The sequence below is a fragment of the Ursus maritimus genome, unplaced genomic scaffold (assembly GCF_017311325.1).
Source record: "Ursus maritimus isolate PB19 unplaced genomic scaffold, ASM1731132v1 scaffold_11, whole genome shotgun sequence".
Classification (NCBI taxonomy): domain Eukaryota; kingdom Metazoa; phylum Chordata; class Mammalia; order Carnivora; family Ursidae; genus Ursus; species Ursus maritimus.
Genome location: NW_024423453.1, coordinates 70,387,018 through 70,404,531, shown reverse-complemented (window position 1 = coordinate 70,404,531; position 17,514 = coordinate 70,387,018). Strand labels below are relative to the sequence as shown.

The 17,514-nt window shown below is 47.3% G+C and overlaps 1 protein-coding gene across 3 annotated transcripts in view; it reads right to left on the bottom strand.

The window, feature by feature from the left end:
- BIN3 (bridging integrator 3) overlaps nucleotides 1-16,066 on the bottom strand; it is a 41,942-nt gene extending 25,876 nt beyond the window's left edge. The window contains exon 1 of one of the 3 annotated variants that reach the window (XM_040626513.1): nucleotides 15,955-16,066. In XM_040626513.1, the coding sequence (XP_040482447.1) occupies nucleotides 15,955-15,962 (8 nt within the window). In that variant the 5' untranslated portion in view covers nucleotides 15,963-16,066. The remainder of the gene's footprint in view (nucleotides 1-15,954) is intronic. The other 2 variants (XM_040626516.1, XM_040626515.1) reach the window with 2 other exon arrangements.
- Between the last annotated feature and the right edge of the window lie 1,448 nt (nucleotides 16,067-17,514).

The following is a 17,514-nucleotide window of genomic DNA, read 5'->3' as shown; positions in this document are numbered from 1 at the left end:
GCTTAGGAAAATGTTTCTTCTTCCTGGAATCTCAGTTTCCCCTCAAGGTGTCTTCTGCTTTTGTCTCCATTTTCAAAAATACTCAACACTCCCCTCGGGGTGTGGTTAATTCTTGGGTGTCTGCTCACATGCGTGACAGGAGACAAAACAGCTGATTAGAAGCCGTGAGTGCTCTGATGAGGTCTGTCTACAGTGTAGAGTGGCCTGGCTGAGCAGTTTCGTAGGGAGCCCCTGACGTCGGTATCTATTATTCTTTACTTCTCTGGGCAGAGAAGATTCCTCTGCTGTCTTGTCACAGGCGTGTTCTGCGGGCTCGGTGAGTAGAAGTAGTCACGCGCGCACACGTACGTGTACGTGTGTGTGTCCTGCAGGTGCCATGGGGGAGTGGAAGGGTTGTCTCAGCACTCCCCGCGTATTCCTTCACTTCATCCTCCTGCCTTCAAGATGGCAGTCCTGCCCTCAACTGGGTTTACAGTGGATCTGAGTTTTGTGGGCCTTCAGCTTATATGATTTTGCCCTTATAAAGAAAAAGAATGCAAATTTACAAATATAAGAACAGGATAGGGTGCCTGGCCGGCTCAGCCGGTGGAACATGCAACTCTTGATCTCAGGGTTGTGAGTTCGAGCCCCATGTTGGGTGTAGAGATTACTTAAAAATAAAATCTTTAAAATTTTGTTTTAAAAAACCCCAATATAAAAATAGGCATGAAAGTGTTTATTTAGACAGAGAAAAGAACATAACAAATTACAAGTTATAAAAGATGACAACACGAACATCAGAAAATCAAGAATAACCTAATATTTTTATTAATCATCCGCCTGACACACCTCTGTATTCATTTCCCTACAGTTTTTGGCTGCGTAGTCTATGATTGCCTCTTCATGTGACACAGAGTGGGTAACAGCATTTTCTTAGAGAGAAAAGAAAGGTAATTCAGCCTTTCCTCTAGTATGGTTGACTGAAATTTGTTTTCTATTACCGACAGCTTAGAAAAGCTTTTTTTCAGCTTACCAGCAATATATAAATATAATACAAATTTAGGACTGCTGTAAAATTTAGGAAGATTTCATGTTTCTTTCATAAATAAACTGTAAGATTTCAGGACACATTTCAGGTTTTCTTGTTTGATGACTAATCTTAACCACTCTCTGAATTAATGCAGGTAACCGGCTTGTCACTGATGTCCCTGGAGGAGGGCACATCATGAGTTTTGTCATCTTCGTTATCTTTCGCGTTAAGAAATTTAAATGTTTTATCAATGTGTTCATATGATTTGCTCCTCCTCTTTATTAACTAGATTATCAATCATCGCTCCTATTTAAGACTGACCTCGTTCTCGTAATGAATTACTAGCTTTTAGTACAATTTGAAAATGTTTTGTTGTACTTTGATTTCAGAATACCTATTGGTTTAATTGCTCGCCTTTGTCACTTTTGTTTTGTGTTCCGTGATTTTTGACCCAATTTTTCCCTTAGCTTTTTTTCTTCCTTTTAAAAATGTTTTCCAGCTCTACTGAGATACAACAGATGTACATAACATTGTGAAAGTTCAAGGCGTACAACTTTTTTTTTAAGTAGGCTCTATGCCCAACGTGGGGCTTGAACTCACAACCCCGAGATCAAGTTGCATGTTCTACTGACTGAGCCAGCCAGGCGCCCCTTTCCCTTAGTTTTTAAGTGCGTTTAAAGAGGACCAAAAAAGGTACCCTTTGTATATCTGCAACTCAGGAATCTGCAATTTCTTGTGGTTTTATCAAAGTTTTCAAAAAATGTCTGCAAACTGCAGCTAAAACAGCATACTCCCAATTCAATCCTCCAGTAGAATCCCAAAAAAGGTCTTTGCTACTCCAAAGCCGCCTGACGTGAGGGGTAATATAAAGCAGAAAAAGGAGGACATGAAGGCAGAGGTTTTCTTAACTGAGCGCAGTATAAATACATTTTTGATGTTTACAAAAACACAGGATCATACGAACACACAGCTAAGGTTCCTTCTGGGGCCTTGGACGAGGTCCATGCAAGCCAGGGGCCCTGAGGCTTAAACTTTATTAAATAGTTTTCACACAGTAAATCCACCTTTGTGTGCCTAGTATAGGAACTTCCTGTTTCATACTCTCCAACGGGTGGGGCCCCTTCATTCTTCCGCTGGGGTGAGGCAGGGCAGTCTCCCAGGGACACTGGGGTTGGGGAGGAGATGGCAGGGTTCTAAACTTACTCAGAAACAGCTTTCAACCAGTCCTTCTGATGGGAGCGCTTGGCTTCACCCCACTTCTAGAAGTACCTACTGCCCCCAATTCCTGAACTTTTGAGGATTCCATAATGTAAGTTGCGATGGCTCTTGGTTTTCCTAAATGCCAGTTTAGGATTTGGCTTTCTTGGAACTTAGACAGTTACTGCATGTAACTGCATTCTGATTCCCGAATGTGGTCGATATCTCTATTCTCCCTGAATTTGTAGATCTGTGCCTTAAAAACAGAATCACTTCACTGTGCTTTTTGTGGGATTTGTGAGGGAGATAAATTAGATGTATGTATTCAACTTGTCACCTTTACTTGGAAGCTGATTTATTAAGTTCTAAATAACAGCTTTATTGAGATATAATTCACATAACATTCATCCAGTGTACAATTTGGGTGTTTTTAGTACATTCAGAGAGTTGTGTAACCATCACCACAATCTAAGTTCAGAGCATTTTCACCACTCTGAAAGAAACCCCGTATCTGTTAGCAATCACCCCCCATTTCTCCCCTCCCTCCAGCCCCCTGGCAAACCATTAATCTACTGTGTTTATGGACTTGCCTAGGATGGACATTTCATATAAAAGGAATTATGTAATAAGTAGCCTTTTGTGTTGGCTTCTTTCACTTAGCAAAATGTTTTCAAGGATCATCCACATTGTGGCACATATCAGGACATCATTCCTCTTTTATCACCAAATAATATTCGATTGCAGGGATATACCATCTTTACCCACACACCCACTTTCCACTTAATTTACTCACTGGGTGATGTTTCTACTTTTTGGCCATTAGGAATGCTGTCGCTATGAACACTCAGGCACATGTGTTTGTAGGGACATACGTTTTCATTTCTCTTGGGTATACACCTAGGAGTGAAACTGCAAGGCCATATGGTTAAGCCTATGCTTACACTCCTGAGGAGCTGCCAGACTTTTCCAAAGTGCCCGTGCCATTTTACAATCACCAGCAGTGCATGAGGGTTCCAATTTCTCCACATCCTCACCAACACTTGTCATTGTCTTTTTTATTTTAGCCATTCCAGTGGGTATGAGGGTTATTTCATCATGGTTTGATTGACATGTTTCTAATGAGTAATGATGTTGAACATCTTTTCATGTGCTTATCAGTCATTTGTACGTCTTCTTTGGAGAAATATCTATTCAAATACTTCGTTTTAAAAATGGGTTGTCTTTTTTTATTGTTGAGTTGTAAGAGTTCTTGACCTATTCAGGGTACAAATTCCCAGTCAGATATATGATTTGCAAATATTTTCTCTCATTTGTGAATTGTTTTTTTCACTTTTAATGGTGTCCTTTGAAGCACAAAACTTTTAGGTTTTGAAGAAGTCTAATTACTTTTTCTTTTGTTGTTTGTGTTTTTTGGTATCACGTCTAAGAATTCTTTGCCAAATTCAAGATCATGAAGACTCACCCCTATGTTTTCTTCTTAGGATTTTATAGTTTTAGCTTTTACATTTAGGGCTTTGATCCATTTTGAGTTAATTTTTGTGTATAGCGTGAGGTAAGGGTCCTACTTCATTCTTTCACATGTGGATATCCCGTTATTCTGGCGTTGCCGAAGATTATTCCTTCCTTGTTGAACTGTCTTGGCATACTTATTAAAAAAAAAAAAATCAACTGACCATAAATGTAACGCCTTATTTCAGGACTCTTGATTTGATTCCACTGATCTATATGTCTGTCTTTATGCTAGTACTACAATGTCCTAATTACTGGAACCTTTGTTGTAAGTTTTGAGACTGAGAAGTGTTGAGCCCTCCAACTTTGCCAAGATTGTTTTGGCTATCTGTGTCCCTTGCATTTCCATAGGATATTTAAATCCTTAGTCCATTTAGAGTTTGAGTGTATGGTTAGGCAGGTGTTTTAATGTAATTTAAAAAACAAATCACCTTTGAGAAATCAGTTCATTAGTGTGAAATACTTCCATTCCATACCACAGACCTGGCTACTCTTTTGCCAATAACACGGATTTAATTATTTACATTTATAACAATTCTTATTATCTATCCAAACAGAACCCTTCTCATTACATTTCATTTCAGGTAATTGGCTATTTTAATTTGTCTTAATATTTAAGATAAACTTCAAAGTCATATGCTATATACCCCTCCCCCCGACAAAATCGGGATACTTATTACTGAAAATGCATTACATTTATAGATTAGCTTTTGAGATCCTACATTTTTACAAATGGATTTGCTCATTCGGCACCATAATATGTCTTACCATTCACTCAAGTCTTTTTATCATGTGCTTTAGTCTTATGAGCTTTTTCATATAGGTCCTCTACTTTTATTTTGTTGTATATCAAGATCTCAAAGGAACACTTACACGTGACATTTTTAGCTGTACACGTGCCCTACACTGGAATCAATTCCACTTGGTTATACTGCAAATGGAATTCTCTTTTCACCTAATTGTCCTGGTACACAGGAAAGCTACTGAATATTAAATATTTACCCTGAAACCAGTCATCACACCTACATACTTATCCTAGATAGCCTGAGAAATTCAGCTAGGGGAAAAAAAAAAAACTAGGTTTTCCAAATAGACTTGAAAATAATGACAAAACTTCTTTTCTGTCCCAATATTTTGTATCCACTTCTTGTCTTGTGTATAGCATTGGCCAGAAATTGTAGAAAAACGTTTCTGAATTTACTAAGAATGCTTCGAGGCTGATCTTTCACCATTAAATATGAAAAAGGCTACTGGTTTCAGCCAGAAAACCTCCAATTAGTAAGGAAATATCTTTTTGTTCTTAGTTTCCTAAAAGATCCAAAGATTGGGTCTTTGAGTTCTGGCACAGAGTCATCTCAGCACACATTCAGATGACCGGTTTGCTCTCTCAGCCCCAGCGCCGTGATCCACTGTACATTCTGCTCGGTCAAGGCTCAGGCTAACCAACTTCGCTACGTGTAATCTTGCTTTCTGATTATGACACGTGAGCCCTCCAGTGCAGGGACTGAATGTTAGGCTTCTTTGCAATGCCTGCGAGTACTGTACTAGGTACACTGCTACTTTCAACCTTTCACTGAATGAATATTCAGTAAATATTTACTGAGGACCTCCTTTATACCTAGAACTACTCTAGGTTCTAGGGCTATCAGGATGAATGAGACTGACTCATTCTGTGATCTCAGGGAGCTTATAGCCCAGTCTGATGCACACAGTAAGCACTGGGTAAGTGGCTAAATAAAGGAGTAAACCAGTATGATGCCCCAAGGGCCTTGTGTAACACCAGACTCTCACTTAAGGTTCTTAAAACAAGTTACTCTCAGATAAGGCTTTATAAACAACAAAGAAAGGTAAGATCATTGTCTTCGGCCTCCCAATCCTTATCTGATTAAATCAAAGCTAAAAAGGGTCTCTCCAGCCACAAGCAGCAGCCGCTGGGGTCAGGGGAAAGTCCACTTGGTGCAGACGGCGAAAATGGAGCTGCCCTTTGGCACTGGCAATAAAGCCTGGCTGGACACGGTATCCGAACACGGGTTGTGGGAAAACTATTTTATTTCCTTTTAAAGATTTATTTTATTTATTTGAGAGACAGAGTGCCCATAAGCAGGGGCAGAGGGGCAAAGGGAAAGGGAGAGTCTCTAGCAGACTTCCCGCTGAGCACAGAGCCCAACTCGGGGCTCATTCTCATGACCCTGAGATCATGACCTGAGCCCAAATCAAGAGTCAGTCCTTTAACTGACTGAGCCACCCAGGTGTCCCCCAAAACTAATAATTTGAAGAGCTTAGGAGGAAATATGATGGGAGAAGAGTCTCCTGGGTTTATTCCAAGGCTGCCAAATGGCAGCTATGCTCCCTTCTGCCGGAGAAATAGCCTGAAAACTGGGGCAGGTACCCTGAGGGAAGAACGGATTCTCTGCCACCGAAGCGCTGAAAGGTGGCCAGGGGACAGCGAGAAGACAGAGCAGAAGGACGACGCTTCAAGCTGCTCTTCTGCTTCTTCTCCTCACGGCCTCCCTGATCTCCTCCCTGTGGTTCTAGAACCCTGCTGGGACGCAGGGACTTCCTCGGGAGAACAGCTGCTCCGGAGCAGGCGGCAAGAGCAACAGCACTGCTGCATCTCTGAGAGCAGCGGCGCCCTGGCCCAGCGGGGGTGGTGGTGCCGAGGGGGGCAGGCTCCGGGACCAGGAGAGGCTCACTGGGCCTCAGGACCTCGGTCCCCCTCCTCCTCACGCTCTCCCCGGGGTTCTTCCCTTGGTGTCGGTGGGTACGCAGAGGTCCGGACAGAAGACAGGGCTTGCTCCCCACAGAATCTCTCTGCTCTGGAAGAAATCAAGAGGGCTCGGAGCTCCCGGCCTCCGGACTAGGATTCCTTAGTTGGTTCTACTTGCCAATCTGTAAATATGAGCACCAAGGGCAGGAGAAGGGATATTTTGGTCTCAGCAACAAAACGGAGAAAACAATTCTCTCAAGCCTACTCTTCTGCAACCTCCAAAGTGCCCCACCTCAAAAAAGAAAAAAGTTCTATGTGTACAGAGGGAAAGGGGGGAAAATTCACTTTCACAATAAAGAAAAGTCAACAGGATGTTCTCCAAAGCTACAAATATACTTTTTCAAACAGTAAATATCTCTATTAGCAGCATGATGCCAGTTGGCTAATTCTGTCTGTCTCTGTAAAACCTTTCCAAAAAAACTCCTGCTCTTGTGTAATGTCTATTTACAAAAACAGCTCTTTTGCATTTTCAATTTGCTAGGTTTCTCAATCTTTTGTTTCCCCACCCCCTCTACTGCAGAGGCACAAGAGGCAGGCCCAGATGGCAGTTGGGTGGGGATCCCCTGGTCACCCCAGCAGATTCCTCGAGCCCCGCCTTCTTTGGAAAGTCCTCTGCTTCCATTACAAAGAAGAGCAGAAAGACGCTGAAACCTACACATTCCTCCCTGGTCTTCACCTTGGCCTCTGGAAATAATTTCTACTGAATCTGAATGAGCCTAGGCCTGGCTTGGGGGTGGAAAGAGCCCTGAAATGATTCAGTCTACCCCACCCTACATCTTTCTGATGGATCACAGTTTTGGGGGGAGGGAGGAGGTGAGGGAGGTGAGAACGAAGGGAGGGCTGAGCAAAGAGTAGGCGGCAGTTGATAGTGGCTGAAATCCTGGCTCCCCGGGGAGTGGTCTGGGCCTGAGTCACTGTCTCGGCAAGAGCAGGAAGGTGGGCGAAAGGCAGCAGCTTCTGCAGGCTGGAGGGACAAGCCCCTCCTCCCCCCATCCTTCTGTCACCCTATCCTTGGGTCACTGCCTTCTCTGGTCTGCGGCCCCACTAAGGCTACCACCACCTTGACGCTCGGAGGGGAAACCGAGGGCTGGGGCCAGGGCAGGGCTTACGGAGAGGCAGCTGGCTCCGGCAGAGCAGCTGCTTGCTGGAGGTCATCCTCTCTGCAGGGCCAGCTGGCCACACGGCCACACGGCCACCCGGCCACGGAGAGTTCAGCCGAGCAAGGGCAGGACAGGACAGACCCCATCAGAAGGGGAAATGGACCAAGCTGTAAAACGGCCACTGCCAGCACCTCTGACCACAGCCTCTCCACTCCCCCTGCCCCCGTCAGTCCTTCCCCTAAATCAGCCAGATCTAAAACCAGAGCACACACAATACTACCCTGACTTGCCACCGGTCCGAGGAGGTATGTGTGTGTTTAAAAATAAAAGGCATGACTCTGTGACTTGGCTGATTCGTCACTTGGACTAGAACAATCCCCCAGCTCAGCTGTGATCCCTCCCTTCCCCACTGCTCCCCAGGCTGACCTCTGAGAAGTTGAGACAGAATGAATCACAGAATGTTCAGGGAGCTCTCACAGAACGTGAGATCTTAGCAATCCTCCAATTCGAGTGACCATTTATTGAGCATTTCCTATCACTGGTTGGCGCTGGGCGCCTGGGACACACCAGTGCACTGAAAGCGGTCCGCTCCTGTAGTCCTCGCTGGACACAGTGCGCCGAGTCGGGGGGCAGACTCTGGAGCCGAATTCCTCCCTCTGCCAACTGCCGGCTGGGAGGCTTGGGACAAGTTACCTAACCTCCGGTCTCTCAGTTTCCTTGTCTACAGAATCAGGCAATAACATACGTACCATGTAGGGTCGCTGGGAGGGCCAAATGAGTTTCGTTCCTAAAATAGTTCCTGACATACAGTCAGCAGCCTCTAAGTATTTGCTGTAAAGATAGCGGTGGTGCTATTTTGATGACGATGAACGAAGTGAGGCCCGAGGGGGTGGCTCGCACACGGTTACACAGAGGTAAGCACGGTTAGGAAGGCTGATGTGATTTCTGCGGCTTTGGGGGCAAGCAGCAGTCCTGCAGGATAGCGCGTCACTGCCGTCACTGCCGGGCCCAAGTTAACCCATTTGTCTACAGTGAAGGGGGACTTCCTCCCGAGTAGCAAGAGGATTTGTGACAGAAGTCTGGAGGCTGAGGGAGCATCTAAAGTCAAGAAACGAGGGGAAGGCAGGCAATTCGGGGAGGTAGTCTGTTTGTTTGTTCTGTAGCTCCTTAGAAAATGGGTTTCCCCATTTTATAAAAGGAAAACAGAAGGCATTCTGAGGTGAAAGGCTTACCCTGCTCACTCAACAAGCCAGAGAGAAGCCTCCAGTGCCTGCTTTCCAGTCTGATGGGTGAACCGCGGCTCAGACACCGACAGACTCTGAGAAGCACCAGACCAGCTGTTTAGCTTCTGCGGCACCGTCTCTAATCTCATTTTCACTTTTGTCTCTAACTAACCAGGAATCCTACAAAGAGCTTTCACTCGACCTTTTCCCTCCTCTGCTGAAGGTCTGAAAGCAGGACGGAGGAGGAGGAGGGCTGAGATGGAAACTCACTTCTAGGCCTACCTCCCCAGGCCACCCTCACCTACTGGCCGTGGGAGGCAGTAATTCTCTTGCTATGAACAGTGAGGTCAGCCCTAGCCTCGATGCCAGTCAGGCCAGGCATGACAAAAGTTAAGAGAAACTATGATCAATTATTGGAAACATTCAGAACATTACAGAGAATAAATACTCATGCGTTCACCTAACACTATCAGGTTCTAACACAGAGCCACACTTGCCTCAGACCTTACTCTAAAGCGATGCAGCCCCGGGACACTGCCGAAGCCCCCCGAGGGCTACAGCCCGGTTCCATCTCCTTCTCTCTTTCCTCCTCACCCTGGCGGGGAGCCACTGCCCTGCATTTAGTAGGTACTATTCCCAGACTTTCACTACATACATTTAAATCCAGAAGCACAACACAGTATTGTTTTATAGGCCTGAACTGTATGTGAATGTACGATATTGAATGTATCACCTTGAAACTAACTTTTTATGTCCAGCATTTTGCTTCTGAGACTGGTCCATGTTGACAGACACAGCTCTACTTCGCTCATTTTAGTGACTCCACGTTTCCTCATATAAGGATACCACATTGTAGAGGCCGGACGTCTACAGACAAGGAAGCGACTCCCCTCCCCACGGCCTCCCTCGGCCCCAGTGCAGGAGATTCTCTGCGTGAGCCCGTGCGAACCTTTCCAACCGCCACAGGTACTGTTCAAATCTCCGAAGTGCCTGTATCAACTTCTATCACCACTCTCCATACCACCCTGCACCTCGGATGCCAGTGGGTGCGAGTTCCCACTGTTCCTCATCCTTAGATACTTGGCGTGGCCAAACTTTACAATTGTTGCCAGACGGATGGCTGTGCGATGGCATCTTGTTGGCGTCATCTGCTTGTCCCTGATTACTAATAAACCAGCATCTCGGTATAGGCTTTTGTCCGCTGGGGCTTTCCTTCCTATAAAGTGATGCCCGTTTTCCCGTCTATGGATTAAGTCCTTATAAAGCACATGGCTGGAAACCATGCAAACCAAATCAACCAACAACACTATCCTGAGCTGGCTGGAGTCACAGGTGTTGGCTCGCAGCCTGAATTCCTGCAATTAACTCCTAGATCAGTGTTTTTCTAACTGGGGTCCCGCATCAGTCATGTGAGCTGCTACACATCATCCCACTATAAACCTATCAAAATTAGTCATGAGATCAACGAAGTACACCATTCTTTTCAACATGAAATAGAACATAACAGAAAATAGCGAGTGCACCACACATACCAGGTGAAGCTTTTATCTGAAGTATAACTGTAGGCGTGCTGTGATATCAAAGGCATTTCTGACTGCAAGTTGTGGTCAAAAAATTTTGGAAGCCACTGTCCACGTTAGCTCCCTGGCTCCGTTCTTCCTCTTCTCTGAGCTCTCGTACAGACCACCGCCAAACTAATCCGATGAAATCATTGATTTCCCCATGCCACTTCCATGCTCAAAACCCTTCCATTTGGAAAAGCCTCAGCTCAGTTTCAGCTCTTTGGTGAGGCACTGCGAGCACTGGCAACATGGCCCTGACTACAGTGCCGCCGTCATCAACCAAGCCTCCCCCCAAAGCCCTAGTCGCTAAGGCCAAGCCGGTCTCCTGACCAACCACGCCGAATACTCTTGAGGCATTCCGTCAGCACGCACCTTTTCCACGCCACTCTCCTACCCTGGACCCCTCCCTCCACTGCTCACTGAAACACTGCATGCTTGCTAGTCAGGGTTCAGCTCACACCCCGTCCTCCGGCGGAAGTTTTTCCTGACGATGCCACACCAACATTTAGTGATCAGCTGCCATGCCTGTGAATCTCTGGAGCTTTCCATACGCTGGCTGAGACAGGCATTGGTTCTTACGGCCTTTTCAATGTCCCCCAACATGGAGCACAGGCCCTTGTACAGTAGAGATAGTCAGGGAGCATTAAATCAACACACAGTCATGGAGCACAATCTGGGTGCGACATGCCAAAAGGGGCCCTACTTAATGGATTAGCCACCGAAATAACGGGTTCAGGGGAAGGAACTCTAATAGCTTAGCTGCCAACTCTGAAGTTACCCCAACACATGTACATAAAGAGTATAACACAGAAGAAAACATCTTTGACGAAGAAGCTGTGGGATTCAACACACTTGGCGCTTTCCGAATGTGGAAAACGTCCCCTCCCCTCCCATTACAAACAGCTGAAGCAAGACGGTGCCCAAAGCTACGTCAACTACAGAATCACACAGGCTCCTCAAAGGGTCCGGCACGACCATGCTCTCCACAGAAGAGGAAAAAGCTTGGGGAGAGGCCGGCCTGTCTAAAGAAATGAGTGGGAAGGTTGCCCGATGCAGAGAGGCCTCAGAGTAAGAAGCTGAGAGGGTCCAGAACACCTGGATGTGTGCCGACACGGGACTTCCCCCATCGCGTTAAGTGTGAGAACTGGCAACTCCTTGAAATTCACTACCACCCTGGTAGTGGCCACACGTGCCAGCAAAGTCAAATACCTTCCTTCGGGGCCCAATCAGAACGGTCTTCCTTTTTTTTCTCTTCTTTTTAATTATTTTTTTTTTTAGTAATCTCTACACCCAACTCAGGGGGCTCGAACTCAGGACCCCCATATCAAGAGTCACGTGCTCTTCCCACTGAGCCAGCCAGGTGCCCCTGGCCTTCCATTTTTTGAATGTCTCCATTCAAGCATAGAGAACAGTCAGGAGCTGCAGATTTTAGCTCTAACTCGGCCAGGTATTCCGTGAGTGAGTTCTGAGAAGCTGTCACAGGCAGGTAAGAAGGCCTGCACTGCGTACGAGGGTACATTTGAGGACGAAATCAGATAATGGAGGGGAAAGTAACTTGAAAAGTTAAGAGCACTATACAAATGTACGACGGCAAGGGCCACACTAAAGGGAAAAGAGGCTCCACTGCGAACATGTGTGAAACAGAATGCGTGGTTGGGTCTCACCCAGCAGTTTACCTTCCTTTTTTTATATTTCACTCACTTCATTTGACATTTACCGATGAGGTACCTACTATGTGCAAACAGTAGACACACACAAAGCTAAAGAAGGTGTAGGTCCTGCCCCCACGCAGTCTGTGCGGGAGAGGGACACATCTGTGGTCCTTGGAAGGATGTGAAGTACTACAAGCGCTCTATGCAGCACGGGAGAGGATAGTTTGGGGACGGGGAAAGAGGGGAGGGGAGAACAGTCTCTGAGAGGCTCTGAAGCCACTTCTTCCATCATCGATTTAACGACAGCACTCTTAGACGCTCTTTGTTTCAGGAAGTGGCTTATAGGTTCCACACGGTTTTTATCTGAAAATTTTTCCTGAGCTAAGGCAAGTCAGGAAATGGAAAAACAGTGCTCGTTCATACATCCAGTAACCATGTACGACTGCTGGGGACACTGCTAGGGATACAGTGATGACCAAGACACAGTCCCTTTCTCGGTCATGAACAGACTAGCGGGGTTACTGACAAGTAGACCAACAGTTCAAGTACACATGCTAATGAGGGTCAGAGGAGGGGCACCCGACTCGGCTTGGCAGGGTGTGGGGGGCTGCTGAGGGAAGACCCTCAGAAGAGGTGAAGTCTACCCGGACTCTGGGTATGTCGGCCTGGCGGATGAGGCGGGAGGGAAGGGCATTTCAGGGAGAGGAACAGTGCATACAGAGGGGCAGAGGCACCAGAGGCCAGGGAAACCTTAGACACAGGAGTAAAGGTGGACAGCCAGGTCCAGGAAGACCTTATAAGCCGTGGCCCAGAGTCAGGCCTTTATCCTGAAGATGATGGGGAGGGCATACAGGGTGAGAACATGGGGGCAGGGAGAGGATGGATTCCAATATTTAAGGGGCAGAGAGAGGTAGAAGGGCCCAGAAGAGTCTGAAAACAATCACAGTCTCCATGGGTTTCACAACAGGCTTGGGTGGCACAGCATCAGCGGGGATTATCCACTGCATGTCACAGGTGGGGAAAACAAGACAGAGGAAGGCTGAATGCCTGCCTAGGCCATGCTGTGAAGGAGGGAACCAGAACCCGAACTCACTCCTCTAACTCCCAGCCACATTTCTCTGCACGGACCCTAATTTCCTTTGTTCTGAGTCAAACTTCCAGACCCCTAGTAGAGGAAGATTTCCTGCAGGCCTTCTTTTCCCTGGTCACTTAAGCATAAGAGCATCAAGGTGTGTGGTTCCAGAGAAGGCTACAATCCCTGGAGACAGATAAACCAGATTGATAAAGCAGATTATATTCTTAATTCTACTGAATTCTCCCTCCATACAATAATAAAGACACAGACAAAAGAAGAGAGAGAAGAAGACAAGCAGGAGAGGAGAGGGAAGCGCTTGACTTAGGCCCAAACGGTGGATCAGTGACCTGAGATGTGAATATCAAACGCCTTCTTGCTAGCAGGGCACACCACTGGACCACCAGCTAAGAAGACACGTGGGTGGCTGGTGGATGAATGGATGGGCCGATGGTACAGGAAGGCAGCAGGTACCACTAAACAAACAGGGGGTGGGCGGGCTGCATGCACAGAGGAAGCAGGGAACAAAGACCTCTCACTCTCCATGCAAAGTCCACAGTGTGCAAAGGGCATCAATATTGGACATTTCTCACTGTGACATTTTGAAAGCCCAGCCTAGCCCAGAACAATGGTTACCCTCTGGGGACCATGGGCTACATGCCCCTAGGCTTTATTCAATGATGGCCGGCATACCCGTGTGCTTGGTGAACTTGACCTTGAGCATCGGCCTCCTATGATGGCCCTACGTCACTCTGGTCTCTTCCCCCACTGAGAATTCCAGTCTCGGATGAATGGATGGATTCATTCTGGGAGCAGGAAAACCACTCCAGGAGCGAATCAGAAGGACCCAGCCCCGCTCCCTTTGCCAGCCATTGAGCCAGGAACTGAGTGTGATTGTGCGTCCAGGCGCCGGTGCTGCTCCCCCTTCAGGGAGACAGGGTCAGGGTCCACGTCAGAGATGACGTAGAGGCCCTCTACAGAGGAAGAAAAAGGAATGTCAGCTTTGAAGGACAAAGCCACCCTTTTGGTTCTGACCCTCAGTCCAAGGAGATGCCAAGCTGCACGTGTACTAGTAAATTAATTCTGCAGGATAAAAATCTCAGCTTTTGCTGAAGAGTTAGCTGTCAATTTCAATTTGCTGCAACCTGACAGGCCTTAGGAAACAGGCTATTACTTTTTCAGAAAAAAAGCCTTCTTCAAGACAGGTGGAAACGGCATGTTTCAGATCACCAAGAGAATCTTTTACCCTGGTGTCTGCTCTGTTCTTCTTCTGATTTGTGAAGAAAAAACTGATTTTTAAAATCGCAAATGCCAACCTAAGCAATACAAAGCATTTGTACTTCCTGGTTTTTACCTTGAAAAATTAAGCAAGATAATTCCAAAGATTCCAGATGTGCCTGGCAAGAGGACATCTATATCATAAGGTCAGGGGATCCAGGCTTACACTTTAAGGAAGTAATTCCTCTAGGAAAGGGAATTGAAGGATTATCACTTTGCTCATCACTAACTAGGTTATAACAAGATGGGAAAGTCAACTCTTTAAGGCTCTAGCCCCCTATAGGCCTCCTGGAGCCAAGGTGGAGGGAAAAGGAGCAGCTCCTGCCGGGGCTTATTAGGGCATCGCTCCGGGCTTCCTCACGTGTTGGCACCAACTGTCTGACATTTGCCCATCAATCTTTGTCTAAGAAGCAGGAGGGAAGAGGGGACAGAAATGGTCTAAATTTTACATTAGAGAATTGTCCTTAACACTGACGGACATTAGCTCCTTGTGGCCAGAACGTAGTTCCCACTAATGGTCAAATGTGAGCCTGCGAGAGCCTTCCTGAAGGCTATTCTACTATCTTCATTCACTCACGACTAGTTCTCATACTTTGACTTTGTGTAAAGAAACAAGCTGGACTAGGAGGACAGAGTGGCAAACACATTCCCTATGCTAATGGACCTTGGATTCCAAGAAGTTTGATTCATCTAGTACATCTCTGGGGGTCAGTGTATCCATATAAGCAAACTATAGCTGGGCCCCCTGAGGTTGGGGGTTGTGGATATGCAGGTCCTTTGGGTCTGAAGGTAAGGCCCTTTGGGCAAACCGAGTCTTACAAAACAAATCAACCATTAAATATTATGAAGTCTCTGCTGAGAGCCTTCATCTACTATGGGCATCATACAGCAACGTACCTTTAACTCTGGAGCTGTAACTCTACTACTCTGAGACTCCTTAGCGTCTTTTCTCATGGCCTGCTAGTTCCCATAATGTTTAAGCTTACCTACGTTGATGTTCAAGAGAAAGCAGTGAGTGGGTAATGGCCCTGTAAATGATTAAAAACTAGTTCAATCCCACACTGGGAGTGTGGGTGTGGGTTTTCAATTCCAGACCCTTTCAAAAGAGAAGCAAGTTCTGTCTGTTGAAGACTGTTAAGTGGTGCAAAGACTAGTCATCTGAAAGCGAGTGGGTTTTTGATCAGTGAACTGGGTCCAGGCTGCCAGAGTGAGGGCCACGGCTCTGGGGCTACGGGAGAAACAAGGCATTTTACTCCACCTCAACGAATTTACAAGAGGAGGAAACAGGAAACTTCCTCACTCCAAGCAGCTGGGAGAAGACGGGCCCCGGTTCCATGTAACAGAAAGAGTCAGGAAACAGACGCGGGATCCCAAGCCAAGGGAATCCCCCGCCCCATCTCCCGGTGAGTCCTGCCGAGAGACGAAGCCTCCGGGAAAGCACCGGAGCAAGGGCCCTCGAACGACCAAGGGCGGAGGGTCCGTGCGGGCAGGGCGGGCAGCGCGGGCGAGGGGACTCAGGCGGGCGCGGGCAAGACGCATGGCGGGCCCACGGCTCCAGCGGCTCTGCCGCCCGGGCCTCACTCACCAGCTCATGGTCCCGAACCTGGCCCTGCCACCGGGGTCCTCCGCCGAAACTGGGTCCTCAGGGATCACTTCCGGATTCAGCCAGTCTCCAGGAAGTGACGTACACTCCGCCCTCTGTGCCCGGAAGAGGCGGGGGTGGGCGGGGCCCGGGTGGGGCCCGGGGCGTTAACCCTTCCGCGGCGGTGGGCGTCCCGCGCAGTGGCCCGGGTCCTCGACCTCATGCTTTGCCTTAGGACGGGCTCAGCCTGTGGCGGCGGCGTGGGGACCCCCCGGGTGCGTTTCCTGCCTGAGATACTGACTTGTAAAATTCTCATTAGCTTACTACACGTGCCTCTTAACCTTGTTACTGCCTTAGTTTTTCTGTCTGTAAAGAAATTTCTAATCCAGAGACAGTAGCAGTCCTTGTCGATGGGGGAAGGAGTCACTTGGGGAGCCGGGAAGTTGGGGTGGGGGGTGGATTTACGTTCACCGTATGGTCTTTTGTATCTTTTAAATTGTGTACCCTGTACATGCCTTACCTGTTACAAAGACACAAATGGATCTGTTCTCTTCTTCAAGATGGCACAGGCTCTGAATACAAAAGAGGTGCTTTTAGGGTTGGCAATGTTCTGTAGATTTACCCAACGAAAGAGAACAAAGAGTAAGGGTTGCTCCATGTCTTCCAGTCCTTCCCTCTGCTCCCCTTTACAGAACCCAAATGATGTGAATGGTCCCATTCTTTTTATTCAGTCATTTAACAAATATTCACTGAGTTCCTGCAATGTGCCAGTCACTGTGCTAACCTCAAGGCTGCAGCCCTGAAAAAGAAGTATGGGTCCTGCCCTAATTCCCTCCCAGAGCTAGTTACCTAGAGGGAGAGGTAACCGGCAACAAAGTGATCACATATGACGGGGAAGGACAGGGCGCTGTGGCTGCCTATAAAGGGCTCCTGCAAGCTGCACGTGCGTTTTAGTGATGGCTTCTAGAAGCCAATGTGTAAGCCAAGTCCTGAAGGCAACTCAGGCTAGCCAGGTGAATCCACGATAAGGGCTGAAGAGAGTCCAGGCCGAGGAAACCTGTCTTAGCTGAGAAGGGGATTGAGTTTCAGGCAAGCAGCTCATTCTGGGTCTCCCAAAGTCAGAATTTGGGGCCTTAGTCCTGCCTGGGGTCTTGGTCCATGTTGCTCTCCTCACGCCCAAGAACCTCCCTACTTTAGAAGAGAAAAGCAGGCAGCAAGGCCTGTGCAGGTAACTACTGGGCTCACAAGGGCCCTCTCTCTGGGAATTTTCCTCCTTCAAATGGATCTCAAATATTTTCGGGTCATTTGGAGAGCAGCTAAGCCACTGAACAGAAGATGTGCATTACTTGTTCTGAGTTCCCAGGAGAGAGTTGACAGCTTGGTCAGGAGGAGCAGAGGCACTCAGAGGATTGTCCACAGGAGACGGTCCCTCGTTTGTGTTTTCCGTTTCTATCGCTTAGAGTCTAAGGTTTGACTCAACAGAGGTTTTCCAATAGAGGGCGGGCCCCCGAGTGCATTCCACAGATCGGCTTCATCACCATGCTAAACCTCAGGAAACAGGCT